Genomic DNA, 18,138 nt, shown 5'->3' with positions numbered 1-18,138 from the left:
TTTTTTTATTTATTTATTTAGACGGAGTCTCGCTCTGTTGCCAGGCTGGCGTGCAGTGGTGTGATCTTGACTTACTGCAACCTCAGCCTCCCGGGTTCAAGCGATTCTCCTGCTTCAGCCCTCAAGTAGCTGGAATCACAGGCATGTGATTCCACCACACCCAACTAATTTTTGTGTTTTTAGTAGAGGTGGGGTTTTACCATTTGCCAAACTGGTCTCAAACTTCTGACCTCAGGTGATCTGCCCGCCACGGCCTCCCAAAGTGCTGAGATTACAGGCGCGAGCCACTGCACCCGGCCTTTTTTTCTTCTTTTTTTGAGATAGGGTCTCACTCTGTCATCCAGACTGGAGTGCAGTGGCACAATCTCGACTCACTGCAACCTCCATCTCTTAGGCTCAAGCAATTCTCCTGCTTCAGCCTCCCAAGTATCTGGGTGTACAGGTGCGTGCCACTATCGCCTGGCTAATTTTTGCATTTTTAATAGAGAGTGGGTTTTACCACTACCATATCTTCTTATTACAGATTCACATATAAGATGGCAGAATCCCATCAAGCACAGTGCCTTGTAGTTGAGAGCAGCTTTGCAGTGTACAGCTGTTAAATGAATAGATGCTGTTGCAATGGCTGACTCCCAGAGATTCCCCACTTTTTCAGAAGACAAGATCATGAACTAGGCAATTGTTTCTATAGTGTATGCCCCTACTCACTGTGTATTCTGCCTTAGCATTCTTTTGCCTTGTATTTATGCAGTAGGATATGTATTAAGACTAAGGAGGAGGTAATCTTGCCAGTATGAATCTAGTTCTGTGTCTGGGCACCTGAATTGCCAGCCTGGGGCCTTCTCTGTAAAACTTCCTTCTACCTGCAGTATCAGAAAGTGATAGATTGAGAGTCATACAAATCCTGGCATTGACCTCACATCTTAGATTTTAGAAATTATTTCTTATTCCCTTTAAATTACATTGTAAGACTTTTTTTTTTTTTTTTTTTTTTGCTTTTTTGATACAAGATCTTCCTGTGTTGTCCAGGCTGGTCTTGAAAACCTGGTCTCAAGTGATCGTCCCTCCTCAGCCTCCTGAGTAGCTGGGACTATACGTTCATGCCACTCTGCCCTGCTTAAAACACTCTTTATTGGCCGGGCACGGTGGCCTGTAATCCCAGCACTTTGGGAGGCCAAGGTGGGCAGATCACGAGGTCAGGAGATCGAAACCATCCTGGCTAACACAGGGAAACCCCGTCTCTACTAAAAGTACAAAAAATTAGCCAGACATGGTGGCGGGCACCTGTAGTCCCAGCTACTCGGGAGGCTGAAGCAGGAGAATGGCGTGAACCCGGGAGGCAAAGCTTATAGTGAGCCAAGATTGCGCCACTACACTCCAGTCTGGATGACAGAGTGAGACTCTGTCTCAAAAAAGAAAAAAAACACTCCTTTTTAATACTGTCATGTTAAAACTGTGAGGCCACTGCACTCCAGCCTGGATGACAGAGTGAGACTCTGTCTCGAAAAAGAGAAAAAAACACTCCTTATTAATACTGTCATGTTAAAACTGTGAGGCCACTGCACTCCAGCCTGGACGACAGAGTGAGACTCTGTCTCAAAAAAGAAAAAAAAAACACTCCTTATTAATACTGTCATGTTAAAACTGTGAGACCACTGCGCTCCAGCCTGGACGACAGAGTGACACTCTGTCTCAGAAAAGAAAAAAAAAGGAAAAAAAAAACCACTCCTTATTAGTGCTGTCATGTTAAAACTGTGAGGCCACCGCACTCCAGCCTGGACGACAGAGTGACACTCTGTCTCAGAAAAGAAAAAAAAACACTCCTTATTAGTGCTGTCATGTTAAAACTGTGAGGCCACTGCCCTCCAGCCTGGGCGACAGAACAAGACTCTGTCTAAAAAAAGAAAAAAAAGAAAAAAAAAAAACACTCTTTATTAATGCTGTCATGTTAAAACTGTGAGGCCAGGTGCAGTGACTCATACCTGTAATCCCAGCACTTTTGGAGGCCAGGACAGGCAGATCAGTTGACCCCAGGAGTTTGAGACCAGCTGAGGCAACATAGTGAGACCCTGACTCTACAAAAAAATGTTTTTAATTAGCCAGGCATGGGGGTGTGCACCTGTAGTCCCAGCTACTCAGGAGGCTGAGGTGGGAGGATCACCTGAGCCCAGGGAGGTCAAGGCTGAAGTGAGCCATGATCCTGCCACTGCACTCCAGCCTGGGCAACGGTGAGACCCTGCTTAAAAAAAAAAAAAAAAAAAAAATTTAAAAATGTTTTAAAACTGTGTCATTCATTTCGTTGACTTTTTTACATGAGGCCTTTTACTTCATTTTCTTTACAGTTTGCTTTTTTAGAGATTGTACCCCTACAAAAATACCACTTGTTGAAATATCAACTTAGATATGGAAGGGGGCAGTATGGCAAAATGACTTAATGTCCAGTTTCTGTGTACAAGTCTTAGCTCCATCACTTCATAGCTATTTTACCTTCAGTGAGCTGAAGTGAGCTATTTTACCTTCAGATGAGCCTCAGTTTTCTCATCTGTAAATTGGGTGTTGATTTCATAGGTTTGTTTGATAAAATGTAAGATAAAATGAAATAACTTTGTAAAATGCTTATTACTTTGTCTGGCACATGGTATTTCCTCAATAAATAGTTGACTTTTATTAAGATGACCTGTGCTTTGACCTGTTTGTAAGTTTTTGCTGATTCATTAGATATGTTCTCGCCTCCTTCCCTTGCAATAGTAGAAGGTATTTCAGTACAAAAGCTGAATGGAGTAAATTTATAGAACTGAGGAATTAGTGAAGCGTACTGGTCTAAATGAAGATTGCGTTAGTCAGCACCTTGTTAACAGTAACACCATACTTTAACCAAACTGTCTGGAAGTAACTGTGTTTGCAGTATTGCTTTTTGTTTTTAACTGTATGAGTTAAAAAATAACTACCTCTGGCCCAGTGTGGTGGCTCATGCCTATAATCCCAGCAATTTGGGAGGCCAAGGAGGGAGGATTGCTTGAGCCCAGGAGTTCGAGACCAGCCTGGGCAACATGAAGAAACCCTGTCTCTACCAAAAATACAAAAATCGACTGGGCATGGTGGCATGTACCTGTAGTCCTAGCTGCTTGGGAGGCTGAGGTGGGAGGGTGGTTTGAGCCCAGGAGGCAAAGAGGTTGCAGTGAGCTGAGATCATGCCATTGCACTCCAACCTGAGCAACAGAGCCAGACCCTGTCTTTAAAAAGCAAACAAAAAACTCCCCCAAAAAACATGTAATTATCTCCCTATATCCAGTAAGATCCACTACCAAAACTCTAGTATCTTTTAAGGGATTTTTTTCCATGAAGTATTCTGTTTGCGTTATCACAAACATGGACACAAGAAAATGAACTAATGTGAATGTAATAGTATCTTAACAAATCCTCTGGGCTTGAAAGATTTTCTAAGAGTGCTACTTATGTGGGAGTTAGAAGATAAGGCTTCTGAATTCGAGATCAGGGACTGAGTATGGAAGGAGGAAGTAACTGTACTTCCTGAAGAGTGAGCCTAGTTCATGGACCACATCTGGACCTGCTCCAAGGGTTTGTCATCTCTCGGCTCAGATGCTTGGGTGCCTGGGTAGAGGGACAGTACTTTTCAGATCAAGGCTGTGAGTGGCTACTGTGACCTGTGGCAGAGGAGTCTTCTTAGAGCTGAGCAGGCTGAGATGCTTCCTGAGGTGATGACTAGAAACTAGGAAATCCATGACCCAAAATGCATCTGTAGGTGCTTTGTGATTATTTCTAACTTTTATTTTAGGTTTAGGGGTACATGTGCAGGTTTGTTATATAGGTAAATTGTGTGTTACGGGGATCTGGTGTACAGATTATTTCACCACCCAGGCAATAAGTAGAGTACTCTCTTTCTATTTCTGAAGTCTCTGGCAGGAAAATGTGGTATTTGTTTTTAAAAAGGCTTTAGATAAAAATGTTAATGGCCATGTTTGGTGCCTTGTACTTTAAAACGATATTCAGATTCATTTTTTCCATTTTGCTCTCACAATAACCCTTTGAAGTAGGACAGTTATTGAACAAGATGAGTATTTTGGCACCTTCTGGAATTTGCTCTGAGGAGTTGGTACTTGGGCCACTTCAACAATTTTTAAGGCCACTATTTCTAAAATGTTCACCTGCCCATTTCAGACTTGTACCTTTGCTAAAGGACATTTCTAATTGTGTATATAAATTGTGGCGCTAACCTGAAGCCTAGATTTTAGAATTTCCTCTTTTTTGGCAGAGAAGAAAGGACTCTCCAGATCTCCTTTTGGGATCCCAGCCTTATCAAAATAACCTAAATTTGTTTTCAGTGATCCCTGTAGTTCTCTCACTTGAGTGCTGCCTGGGTTCACCTGTGAGAATCTCCCTAGAGTGGCTTTAGACTTACTGTTTCTACAACTTTTGTCAAGTCAGGGACATTGAAAAAGGTGTTAGCAAGAGACCTCTGCCTGCTACTGTCAGGTGGGCTTCCAGTGAATGCTGTGGAAGGTATAGCAGGAAGACTGGTTACTGATGTGATTATTTCTGATCTATTAATGCAAAAAAATTTTGCTTCTTGTCTTCTAGGGATTGTTCCCAGAAAGGGAGACCATTTCATCTCTTCAGGTTGCTCATCCAATACCATGAGCCTGAGCTTTGTTCTTATCTTGATACAAAGAAAATTACTCCAGACTCCTATGCACTCAACTGGGTAATAAAGTGAAAGTAGGAACATTTAATGAAAAAAAAATTTATATAAAGCTATACTTAGGTGGATTTTTTTTCAAGGAAGAGAAAGAAAAGTGCTAATTATAGATCATTACTGTTTAAACCAAAGGGGTAAAATTATTGGCATTTAAAAATAACTTTTTTTGCTCTTCAGTTGTGTTCAGATTATTTGATATGAAGTTTACTTTTATTGTTTTACATGTATTTGTAAATGTAACTAATATTACAGCTAATTACAAGTAAATATTACAACTATTTACATATATGTAATAAATATGAATATATACCTGTAATATATGATACATATATCAGTTCAATTGAGAACTTTGTTTAAATTGTTGATGGTGTGTGTAAGAATTTGTATACAGTCACGAGGAAAATAACTTAAGGTTATCAAATGGTTAATATAAAAGAATATAAATTATAACTCAGCACTCTATCATTCTGTATTTGTATTTTCAATGGGAAGTCTTACTTTAGGTCAGTGGTCCTCAAACCTTTTGGTGTCAGGACCCTTTACACTCTTAAAATTTGTTGATAATCCATATGGATTATGTTGAGAAGAAGTTAAAACTAGACTAGGTGCAGTGGCTCACGCCTGTAATACCAGCACTTTGGGAGGCTAAGGAAGGCGGTCACTTGACGTCAGAAGTTTGAGACCAGCCTGGCCAACATGGCGAAACCCCATCTCTACTAAAAATACAAAAATTAGTCGGGTGTGGTGGCGTGTGCCTGTATTCCCAGCTACTCAGGAGGCTGAGGCAGGAGAATCACTTGAATCCAGGAGGCGGAGCTTGAAGTGAGCCGAGATCGCACCATTGCACTCTGGCTTGAGCAAAAGAGTAAGACTCTGTCTCAAAAAAAAAAAAAAAATTTAAGGAATTTTAAATGTTTATTAATTTATTTAACAGTAATTGTAAATTTATTACATGTTGATATAAATAGCCTTTTTAAAAATAAAAAACAACTATTTTCCAAAAGAAAATCAGAGTAGTGGCATTGTTTTATATTTTTGCAAATCTCATTAATGTTTGGCTACATCAAAGATGGATTATCATATCTGCTTTTTTTTTTTCTTCTTTTTTTTTTTTGAGATGGAGTTTTGCTCTTGTCGCCCAGGCTGGAGTGCAGTGGCGCGATCTTGGCTCACTGCAACCTCCACCTCTTGGGTTCAAGCAACTCGTCTGCCTCAGCCTCCCAAGTAGTTTGGATTACAGGTGCCCACCATCATGTCCGGCTAACTTTTGTAATTTTAGTAGAAAGAGGGTTTCACCATGATGGCCAGGCTGGTCTCAAACTCCTAACCTCAGGTGATCCGCTTGCTTCAGCCTCCCAAAGTGCTGGGATTACAGGCGTGAGGCCACCACACCTGGCCCATATCTGCTTCTTTATTCAATCTGTGTTAATATCACATATCATGTGGCCATTGGAAAATTCTGTTGTTCATTTTTGTGGGAATAAATATGAAAGAGGCAGGTAAATTCTACATATTTTTGTAACAATAGTTTTGACCTTACAGATCCTTTGTAAACAATCCTGGGGACTTCTAGGAGGTCCCCAGACCACACTTTGAGAACTGCTCTTCTGGTTAGCTTGAAGATCTTTCTAAAACAATGATTGGGTGCTAGGAGACTATATATTCATATTGTTTTGTTATGTATTGCTTAACTTTTCTTCAGGAAGAATCCCATTTCTTCCGATTATTAACTGTGTGATCTAAGACAGCCTCTGAGCTTCAGTTCCTCATCTGCAAAGTGGAAATAATAATGGTACTATACCTACTTCAGAGGATGATAGGATGAGTTAACAATCAGGAAATGGGTAATTGGAGAATTCTAACTGGTTACACTTCTGGGCTCATTAAATCTCAAACCTCAGTAGCCTGTTCTTTAATTCCCTCTTGGCCACAGTCTTGTCACTTTTTTTTTTTTTTTTGAGATGTGGGCTTGCTCTGGTCTCTCAGTCTGCAGTGCAGTGGCACAGTCTTGGCTCACTGCGAGCTCCACCTTCTGGGCTCAAGTGATTCTCCCACCTCAGCCTCCTGAGTAGCTGGGACTACAGGCATGTGCCACCACGCTTGGCTAATGTTTTAATTTTTTTGTAGAGACAGAGTCTCACTGTATTGCCTGAGCTGATCTCGATCTCCTGGGCTCAAGCAATCCTCCCGCCCAGGCCCCAAAGTGCTGGGATTACAGGTGTGAGCCAAGCCTAGTCTTACCACTTTGAGTTAAAATGAATAAATACCTATAAAACTGTAGCTTCTCTGAGATTCATATGTTGCCACTGAATCTACTTTTATGTTTAAGAAGTGAACTATTTCTCTTGAGCATTTTAATAATTAATAGTGGTCTCTCTGCCTAGGAAATGCCATTTCTGATGCCAGAGCTCTGAATTAGTGCTGGTAGCTGGAGGTTTGAACTGAGTGATTTCTCTTCAGCTGATATGCCAGATAGTTTATTCTTGCTACTAGCATCATGTTGATGAAATAGAATTTGTTAAATATCAGGAGATGAAACAATTAAAGAGTAATTTCTAAACCACTGTGAACAATGCAGTGGTAGCTTTAGTTGAGCTAAGTGAGCTTAAAGATGACTGTATATTGCTATTCTGTTTGTATGTACCTCTTCTAATCTGTGTTTGTAATCATAATTTTGAAAGCAACCACAAAAAACATTAGTAGCATTATGTATTTTAAAAGGCTTGTGGTCAGGTGTGATGGCAATGGCATAGGCTGTGGAGTCTCAGGCCTTTTTGTATTCCCAGCACCACTCACTAGCTCTGTGAGCTTGAGAAAGTAATCCAAGTTCCTCACCTGAAAAAAATGGGGAGTAATTGAAATCTACTTTCTCACCTGCAAAATGGGAAGAAGTGTGTTTACTTTCCAGGCCTGTTGTGAGAATTTAAGTAAGAGATATTTTTAATAACATGTGATAATAGTTTAGTATTAGTTTAGTATTGCACAAAGAGTGCACTAAATATATGTGTTCCCGTTAATTCTCTTTAGCCATTAAAAATGTTTTAAATTTAGACCTGTAGATGGAATTATTTCTGTATCTAATGAAAGTTGAATGATCTAAAAATATTACTTCATGCAACTTAAAACACAATTGGGTTGTAGAGATGCTTATAAATTAACAACTCTTAGCTCCTGAAATATATCGAAGGATATGAATGTTGTTTATTTTATTTATTTTTTTTGAGACAGAGTCTTACTCTGTCACCCAGGCTGGAGTGCAGTGGTGAGATCTCGTCTCACTGCAACCTCTGCCTCCCAGGTTCAAGTGATTCTCCTGCCTCAGCCTCCCGAGTAGTTGGGACTACAAACACGCACCACCATGCCTGGCTAATTTTCGTATTTTTAGTAGAGACGGGGTTTCACTGTGTTGGCCAGGTTGGTCTCAAATTCCTGACCTCAGGTGATACACCCACCTCAGCCTCCTGAAATGCTGGGATTACAGGTGTGAGCCACTGTGCCCAGCCTAATCTCTTTCAAGTGATGTACAAGTGAGCTTTGGGGGCAATTCATATTTATATTATGATTAGAGTTTTATTAGCTGCTCTTAAATTACCATGTTTGATCCTCACAATTACCTTGTAATTTATATACTGTGCTGCTATTATATTGTAATTATTTTAGTTACTCTTATGGAGCTCAGACCGTAATTACGTCAGTTATGCTATGGCAAAGATATGTGTGGTTACTTTAGGCATTCTTTTCACAATAGTAGTAGAAGATGGGTAGCAGTATTCCTCTTTTTTACAGAAGTAAAAATGGAAGCTTTAAAGAGGTTGACATGTCCTAAGTCACACAGTTAATAAGTGGCTCCATTGTCCCTTGAATTTACATGTTTTGCCTTTGGATTTCATACACTAAGATTAAGGTACGCATTAAATATCAGGTGCAGACAATTTGATGTAATGTTTCTTATTCATTTGCTTTAATACTTTTAAGAGAACAAGTCACCTCCAGTGGTTTATGTCTCTCATTTCATTTCCTGATTACAGCTTGGAAGTCTTTTTGCATGTTACTGTTCCATTGAAGTCACTCAGGCAATATGGGATGGATATCTACAACAAGCAGATCCATTTTTTATTTATTTCTTAATGTTAATTATCCTTGTTAATGCAAAGTAAGTATCTGGTTGGTTAGTTGTTTTTTTTTTTTCCTCTTTTCTCAGGGTGCTCTGTTAATATTTAACTCAAATTGATTTGATTCCCTTTTACAGAGAAGTTATTTTGACACAAGAGTCAGACAGCAAAGAAGAAGTTATCCGTAAGTATCATTTAATGTAGCGAAAACATTTCGGGTCTCCTTATCTGTGTAAGTTACTCAGTTTCCTCATTCATAAATTTAGGAGATTAGAAGAGCTCTGAGGCTCCATTCAACTCTCAAATTATATAAACACTCTCCAGGTACAGACCTTGAAGACTATTTTCCTTTATTTTGCCATCTTCATTCATTCCTTCATATTTGTTCACTCTTTCATTGCTTTCCATATGCTATTCCTTTGGTTTCACTGTTCAAATAGATCGCCCTCCTCTGTTCCTCCCTACCCATCCTTAATTTACCTTTCAATACTCAGTTTATATGATATTTCAATTGTGAAACCTTAGTTCTCCTTTTGGGTTCTCCCCACCATATTCCCCACATGGAGAGAGTTACTTCCTCTCTATATTGCCTGGCACTTTGTGCTATCTGTGTAGTAATGTTTATCTTATTACATTATAATGATTTATTTTTATTTTTTTCATACAAGACAAAGTTCTTTTAAGTCAGTAACTATTTCTTAGTTATTTTGTATGTTCAGGGGCCCTGGCACTTCTTCATATATGTTTGTTAAATAAATCATAGAATTCTAATTAAGGTTAATGAATTTGATTTGATTGCCTGACACCATCCTTCACTAACAAGAGATTTACATTAACAGTTTCAGCTCACTTGGAGAAATCCACTTTTCCACAAGACATTGTAAAAGCACCACTGTTGAGACTCTGTTTGCATAGTATTTATGATGAAGATATTTCAGCTCTGATACATAAACAATGTTAATGTTTGCATTTTTCACAAACTACTAAATATTATGTCTATAATCGTGTTTCAGAGTTCTTGCAAAATACTCCATCCAGTCTGAATATAGAAGATATAGAAGACCTTTTCTCTCTGGCTCAGTATTATTGCAGCAAAACACCAGCTTCTTTTAGGAAGGTATAAGACAAGAAATAGTCAACTATTTTGTATTTCACATTTTGTACATTGTTTTATTACTTTGTATTCACTTTAGTTAAAATACTCTAGGTTGTCAGTTTTTTCTGTTTCTTTATGTGTTGTAGTGTTGTGTGGTTATTTTTTTCCTCTCCATAAAGACCCTCCCTAGTGGAGGAAGAGACTAGTTAAAAAGATAGTAGAAAGCATCTTACCTCTCTTCTGATTATTGTTATTTCTGATCATAAGAACATTGACTGTGAGATATTTGCTAAATTAGTATTTGCTTGACTTTAAGAATTATATTACAGGGCTGGGCGTGGTGGCTCACGCCTGTAATCCCAGCACTTTGGGAGGCCAAGGCAGCCGGATCACAAGGTCAAGAAATCAAGACCATCCTGGCTAACACGGTGAAACCCCGTCTTTACTAAAAATACAAAAAATTAGCCAGGCGTGGTGGCGGGCACCTGTAGTCCCAGCTACTCGGGAGGCTGAGGCAGGAGAATGGTGAACCTAGAAGGCGGAGCTTACAGTGGGCCGAGATCACGCCATTGCACTCCAGCCTGGGTGATAGAGCGAAGAAAACGCTGTCTCAAAAAAAAAAAAAAAACATTCTATTACAGTAGTAATTCAGTGGAGGAGGTAAGAGTTATGCCACTTTTCTCTGGAGTGCAGGCTTGTACAGTCTTAGTGATGCAGAGCTGTCTTATAATGAAAGGTCATTTAGGCCCCATAAAGACTTAGAGCCTTAGACCAGACAGATGCTTAATAAAGGACACCAGATTAGAAGTGTGAGTGATGTGAACTCCTGACAAATGAAACTCTCAAGAAGCAAAAGCTAATAGTGGAAGAGGCACAAGTTTTTAAAGCCAGCAGGTTTGTATGTGACTTCAGGTGCCCATGAGAGCATTATTATCTTTTTTTTTTGAAGCATTCTGCCATAATAATTTCCAGTTGGTACTCGTCATGTCACTGAAGTGTCAAAATAAAGTTAAATTATGTTTAGTATACTGTGTTTTAGAAAGCAGGTAAAGGAAACCTTTTATGATCATTTTCCCTTAAAAATAGCTAATTTTAAAAGACTTATTTCTGGGGACCAATTTCAACTATTTTAATAATTTTCTTATCTAGAACTCTTCAGTTCCTAACAATGCTGGATAAGTCAGATGGTAGGACAGTAGTTTAAAATACTGAATGAAAAAGACGTCTTATTTTTTTTCTCTTTCAAGAGCTGCACCTTTTATTCTTCAGACATAGTGAATCTGTACTAGCAGTTGTGAATTAGAGCAGGCTGTGGATCAGTATTTTAACTCATTTATGCAATCGATTTCTGCCACATATTTGCTTTTATTAAGATATGAAAAATTGTAAGTAACCATTTTAAAAATTCAATATTAACTACAGGTGGTAGTATAGAAAATAGCTATTTAGAATGTGTTATTTTTTTCTTAGTCTTTCATTTTGTGTGAACACTAACAGGGACTTTATGTGACTTTTTTGTAGTTCTTAGCATATAAAATTTGAGATTAGTATTAAGTTTTAAAAATCACAACTCAAGAATATTATAATTTTACCCGTTATGGTTTAATTAGAATATTTTTAGGAAGAAATTTTGATTTTTTTTCATAACGTTTAAAAATTTCCCTTCAAACAGGATAATCACCATCTCTTTGGTAGTACTTTGTTGGGAATTAAGGATGATGATGCAGATCTGAGTCAGGCTCTTTGTCTGGCCATCTCAGTGTCAGAGATCCTTCAAGCGAATCAGCTACAAGGGGTAAGTAAAGGAAACCCAGTTTGTTAGGGGACTGTTCATTTTAAATACAAGGAACCAACTTCCTCCCTGTTCAGTGATTCCCACAAAATCAATTTACTGCAACAAGGTGGCTCTTTTGGTTTTTTGAATGGTTGTGTTAAATGTTATGTTCAGAGGGTCGTTTTAAAACTTGTCAGCTTGTGTGTTGCTTTAATTGTCTACAATTAATTATTGTTGACATTCTTGACACCAGTTTTTGTAAATCGACATACCTTTTTTCATATTTCAGTAGAGCGACTGAATGTGGCATTGTATAAAATACTTAAAAGGGTGAATTTAGCATTTAACAGTTTCTGGTAGTTTACAGCTAATTGAATTACATAGTTCAGTTCGATACAACTTATAGCAAACGAGAATTGTGAAAATGTAATTTTCTTCATGAAAATCTAATAAGTCAGTTTGACTGATGATGGCTTTTAATATATGGTCTTTATTACTAGTAGTGCAACAGTTAACCGTGGTGTGTATTTGGAAGGTGTAGTGTATTTCCAAGGTTGAGGTCAGGAAAGAAATGGACGTGGGAAGATAGCCTTTTATAGTAGATCTTTCTTAGTTGGATTTCTTACTGTATCTGTGCTGGTTATTAAGAATTTTCAAAATACAAGCATCTCGCTTTTTTCTTATTCAGACTAATATTATAAAACAAATGAAAACATGTTATCCAGTTTAAAGAGACCCACATGAACTTCTTTAGTTAAAACTGGTATTTCAGAACATTCTCTCTTCATCCCACCCACACGAAATAGATGTTTAGTTCTTATGTGAATTGAGCTGTTGATAAATTTGCAGATTTATTTGCAAAAAAAAACATATCTAAAGTTATGTTTATAACTATGTAGTGTTTACATGGTACATTGTCAAATTCCAGTATAATTAGTTTTATAGCTCAAACAGGCATTCTCCTTCTATGTATTTTAAGACTTTCCAGTAAAGAACAACATCTAAAAAAGAAAAATGTTTTAACTGTTAAAAAGAAATAAAAGTATTTAGAACTTTCAGGTTATTTTCTATACTAACTAGGTCCTCCTAATTCCATGTGAGATCCATGTTTTCATAAACTTATTCCCTTCCTTTGGTTAACTGTGAATATTATATTGTGCAGTGTGAACCTCATGGGAAATTCCTGTATATCAAATATTGTTTCCCCTTCAGGAAGGAGTCCGGTACTTTGTGGTGGATTGCCGTCCTGCAGAGCAATATAATGCTGGGCATTTAGCAACTGCTTTCCACTTAGATTCAGATCTGGTTAGTATAAATGCTGATTGATTATTATTGAAGTAACTTTTTTTCCTTTAGTTCATAAATAAATGTATAGGTCCCAGTTAGGGGAATTTTTTCTTTCTGTTTAAGAAGGGAGTCTCTGTCCTTGTAAGAAAAGTGTTGCTGTCAGGTTTCCTTTTCACCCAAATATGCTTTTGTGTTGTTTGTTTGTTTGTTTCGCTCTTGTTGCCCAGGCAGGAGTGCAGTGGTGTGATCTCGGCTCACTGCAACCTCTGCCTCCTGGATTCAAACTATTCTCCTGCCTCACCCTCCTGAGTAGCTGGGATTACAGGCACCAGCCACCATGCCCGGCTAATATTTTGTATTTTTAGTAGAGAGGGGCTTTCACCATGTTGGCCAGGCTGGTCTCAAACTCCTGACCTCAGGTGATCCCCCTACCTCAGCCTCCCAAAGTGTTGGGATTATAGGCCTGAGCCACTACGTCGGGCCCAGATACCCCTTTGGCATCATAAAGAGTAGTTGAAACAATGCTCACTGTGGCTTACTATTGCTTACCATTGTTATGTCAGTAAATTCTGAATTTAGTTTGAGCTACATAGTAGAGCACTTAGCATAGTGCACTGCACCTACTAAGTACTCTTCGGATCAGCTCTTATTGTAATTGAGTAAGAATTCTGTAGGCTTTATAGTATGAACCATTTTTAATCATGAGTATGCATATAATAAAGTAATATTTAATAAGGATAGTATCTGGCTTATAAGTACTTAGTTATTAAAACTACCATCCTAGGTCGTTTAATTTGAAGAATGGTAAAGTAAATAATTGTCAGAGATGTATAGAGCCGTTGGTAAAATTGAGGCTAACGTCATTTAAGCCATTCTGGGATCATTAAAGCCTCAGGGATGGGGAAGACAGGAGTGGGATGAGAAATCTCTTAGCTAAATATTAAGTCTACCTTTCCCCTTCCTAACTGGTCTTAAAAATTTGATGCTGAGACTGAAAGGGTGTGTGAAAGGGCCTAGGTAATATTGAGAGAAAACTAACATAAGAAATCAGAGTATTGGATATTGTGAGAAAAGCCATCTTAGCTCATCCATATTCTATAGTTGAACTCTGTGCCTTTCTCTTCCCTTGATTCCTCTGTCATTCCTATTTTAACAGTTTGCTCAGGTGATTCATGAATACTTAAATTAATTTTTTTTTTTTTTTTTTTAGACAGAGTTTCTACTCTGCCACTCAGGCTGGAGTGCAGTGGTGTGATCTTGGCTCACTGCAACCTCAGCCTCCCAGGTTCTGGTGATTCTCTGGCCTCAGCCACCCGAGTAGCTGGGACTGCAGGTGTGCGCCACCACATCTGGCTAATTTTTTTGTTTCTTGTAGAGGACGGGGTTCATGTTGGCCGCTGGTCTCGAACTCCCAGCTTCAAGTAATCTGCCCACCTTGGCCTCCCAAAGTGCAGGGATTACAGGCATAAGCCACCATGCCAGGCTTGAATTTTTAAAAAATTTTAAAGAATATTATCAACTTACTTAATCTTGCAGACTTTTAATATCTATTTACATATTTCTTGTTTTGCCACTTGATTTTTCACAGAACAGTTTCTAAGAGATCTTTTGATTTAAGTACATTCTTTCTAATGATGTGTAGTGGTCCATGGTACATGTAGGTATACTATAATTTATTGCCTGATTGATGTATATGTGGGTTATTTTTTGTTTTCTTGTAATAATACTGCAGTTAACATCTTTATATACATTTTGTGAACTTATGCAAATATTTCTGTAAAATAGATTCTTAAAAGTAAAATTGTTTTGTTGAGGTGTGTGGGTATATACATTTTACTAGAGACCACCATATTGCCCTTTAAAAAGGTGGAACCCAGCTACTCTGGAGGCTGAGTTAGGAGAATTGCTTGAACCTGGGAGGCAGAGGTTGCATTGAGCCGAGATCGCGCCACTGCACTCCAGCCTGGGTGACTGAGGGAGATTCTGTCTCAAAAAAAAAAAAAAAAAAAAAGATGGAACCGGCCGGGCGCCTTGGCTCAAGCCTGTAATTCCAGCACTTTCGGAGGCCGAGACGGGCGGATCACGAGGTCAGGAGATCGATACCATCCTGGCTAATACGGTGAAACCCTGTCTCTACTAAAAAATACAAAAAACTAGCCGGGCGAGGTGGCGGGCGTCTGTAGTCCCAGCTACTCGGGAGGCTGAGGTGGGAGAATGGCGTAAATCCTGGAGGCGGAGCTTGCAGTGAGCTGAGATCCGGCCACTGCACTCCAGCCTGGGCGACAGAGCGAGACTCCGTCTCAAAAAAAAAAAAAAAAAAAAAAGGTAGAACCTTCTTATGTTTCAGAACTCTAAATGAGAATGCCATTGGTATTATCAGTCTTTTCTCATCTTACCAGAGTGATGAGTGAAAAATAGTTGTAATTACCAATAAGGTTGAACATTATTTTTTGTGAGTGTGCTGTTTATATTTGCTTTTGTTTTTTACAAATTGCTTTTCTATGTGGTCTGTCCGTTTTTCTATTTCACTATACTTTTTGTGTATCTCCATTAAAACAGTTTTTAAACATCTTTGTAGTCATTGTCGTACTTGTTTCCTTGAGGGTAAGAAATGAATATTTCATTCTTGTATTTCCATTACCTGGAATAGTACCGATAAACAAATGCCTTCTGTTATTTCTGACTATCCTCTAAGAAATACATGGTTTACCATCTAAGGGGAAACTGAAAAATAGAGCTTGTTTTGATCTATAGTTTTATACTCTTTCTGTCTTGATACCTAAGGACACAGTTGCTACTTGTTATGTAAGAAAAAACAGGAACAAAACAGGTTTTCTCTAATAGAGAAGTATTTTCTTTGCGTCAATGTTTGTGTGAATGTTCAATTTTTGTTCTATTGTATTATAGATACATTTATAAATGTTTCTCTTATCCGAGGGGTTTTATTTATAAGAGTCTTTTTTTCCCTTCATTTTCATTGTGGCTCTTTAAATATTGGGGTTTTTCCTAAAAAAAATTCAAATTTACAAATATATGTGAAACACAGGCTTGTCAAGTTTTTAACTTTAAAAAAATTGTCTAGATGCTCCAGAATCCATCTGAGTTTGCACAGTCAGTAAAATCCTTGCTGGAAGCACAGAAGCAGTCCATTGAGTCTGGCTCCATAGCTGGTGGGGAGCACCTCTGTTTTATGGGCAGTGGCAGGGAGGAAGAAGACATGTATATGAACATGGTCCTGGCACACTTTTTACAGGTATGCTGACATAAATTATTTCAGTTTTGTTTGGTTAATGTTATCACCTTTTAAAAATTTGCGTAGATAACTTTCTGCTTGTCAGATTTATCTGTATTTTTCTTGGTTTTGTGACTTGTTAAGGTCTTCTCCAGATTTTTCTCATATGCTTGTATGATTTTTTTTAATGTTTAACTCAAACCATCTGGAATTTATTTTGTGTAAGAAGTAAGGTAGGAATTAAAAAAATTTTTCTCCAAATAGCTGTACAATTTGAAATACCACTGTATTAATATACTGAGTTCCTCTATGCATCAAGATCTATTTCTGGATTATTATGTTACATTGATCTTTTATTGTTTTCTGTTTATTATTGTTTTTTTGAGCTAGAGTCTTTGTTCTGTCGCCTAGGCTGTAGTGCAGTGCGTGATCTTGACTCACTGCAACCTCCGCATCCCGGATTCAAACAATTCTCCTCCCTTCACCTCTCGAGTAGCTGGACTACAGGCATGCACCACGACGCTTGACTAGTTTTTGTATTTGTAGTAGAGACGGGGTTCACTATGTTGGCCAGGGTGGTCTCGAACTCCTCACCTCAAGTGATCCGTCCTCCTCGGCCTCCTAGAGTGCTGGGATAACAGGCGTGAGCCACCGTGCCTGGCCTATTACGTTACATTGATCTTTATGTGTATTTATGTCCTAGTACTTTTTACAGTAGCTGTATAATTCATTTTAATATCTTCATTTGAAACTGAATAAATGCATATGCACATTCATTCACAACACCTAGCCATCTTTCCTTTTTGTGTTTAAATATTGTCTTCAACACAGCTAATTTGAATTAGTGATTTTATGCAGCCTGCTTCTCTGCTTTTTTAAAAACGTCACTCAGTGATGGCTTGTTTTTTATTAAAATAGTTACTTATTAGGTATTCTTTGGCAGTTTATGTGTTAAAGTCCTTATTTTGTATGGTCCTGAACTATGGAATCAGTAAGATGGTAGGCCTGGTAATACACAAGCCACTCAATTTGGATTCATTTCTATTTATGTTGTGTTTTACTAAGAATCTGGTTTGAAAAAATTAAAGACGAAATCCTTGAAAAGCAAAATCAGAGAAGGAAGAGGGTATTTGGGAGAGGGATTGTAGGATAATTTTAAATTTTATTAAAGGAAAGAGTTTAGAAGCATACGGAATAACAAAAATAAGGAACCAAACTCGTTTCACTCATAAATTTAACTGGTCTATTCTAAAAATGCTTCGGGCCAGGCAGGGTGGCTCACACCTATAATCCCAATACTTTGGTAGACTGAGATAGGAGGATCACTTGAGCCCAGGAGTTCAAGACCACCCTGGGCAACATAATGAGACCCTGTCTCTACAAAAAATAAAAATATTAACTGCGTGTGGATGTGTTCATCTGTAGTCCCAGCTGCTTGGGAGGCTGAGGCAGGATAATTGCATGAGCTGGGAGATTGAGGCTGCAGTGAGCCATATTCATGCCACTGTACTCCAGCCTGGGTGACAGAGCGAGACCCTATCGTCAAAAACAAAATGAAATAAAAATGCTTCAGTGTAAACTATACTGTATATTGTGAGGGCTGTCATAGGGCAAGAGTTTGGAATATTGTGAACTTTTTAAAATTATTCAAGTTCTTTATGTGGTTTTATAAATTTTTTCCCCAATTTTTATTATGGAAAATTTCAAGGAAATTGAAAAGTAGGGAGAACTGAATGCCATAAACTCATTATAAAGACATAACCACATCATTATCATACTTTATTAAAAAAAAATTTAGTGTTCAAGTTTCCCTGATTTTCCTAAGATCTAAAACAAGACGTTGACATTTGGTTGATGTCTTTTAAGTTTCTTTTAGTTTATAGGTTCCTTTTTAAAATTTTTTTCCTTGCATATTTTTGT

At 38.1% G+C, this 18,138-nt stretch overlaps 1 protein-coding gene across 2 annotated transcripts in view; it reads left to right on the top strand.

Moving 5' to 3' along the window:
* TBC1D23 (TBC1 domain family member 23) overlaps positions 1–18,138 on the top strand; it is a 62,291-nt gene that overhangs the window by 25,317 nt on the left and 18,836 nt on the right. For both annotated transcript variants that reach the window (XM_023212064.1, XM_023212054.1), the window contains exons 5-11: positions 4,600–4,723; positions 8,746–8,870; positions 8,967–9,013; positions 9,843–9,946; positions 11,598–11,720; positions 12,912–13,004; positions 16,069–16,239. In XM_023212064.1, the coding sequence (XP_023067832.1) occupies positions 4,600–4,723; positions 8,746–8,870; positions 8,967–9,013; positions 9,843–9,946; positions 11,598–11,720; positions 12,912–13,004; positions 16,069–16,239 (787 nt within the window). The remainder of the gene's footprint in view (positions 1–4,599; positions 4,724–8,745; positions 8,871–8,966; positions 9,014–9,842; positions 9,947–11,597; positions 11,721–12,911; positions 13,005–16,068; positions 16,240–18,138) is intronic.

This window comes from Piliocolobus tephrosceles, chromosome 2 (assembly GCF_002776525.5).
Source record: "Piliocolobus tephrosceles isolate RC106 chromosome 2, ASM277652v3, whole genome shotgun sequence".
NCBI classification, from domain to species: Eukaryota; Metazoa; Chordata; class Mammalia; order Primates; family Cercopithecidae; genus Piliocolobus; species Piliocolobus tephrosceles.
Note: the sequence above shows the minus strand (reverse complement) of the source record. Positions and strands in the feature narration are given on the sequence as shown.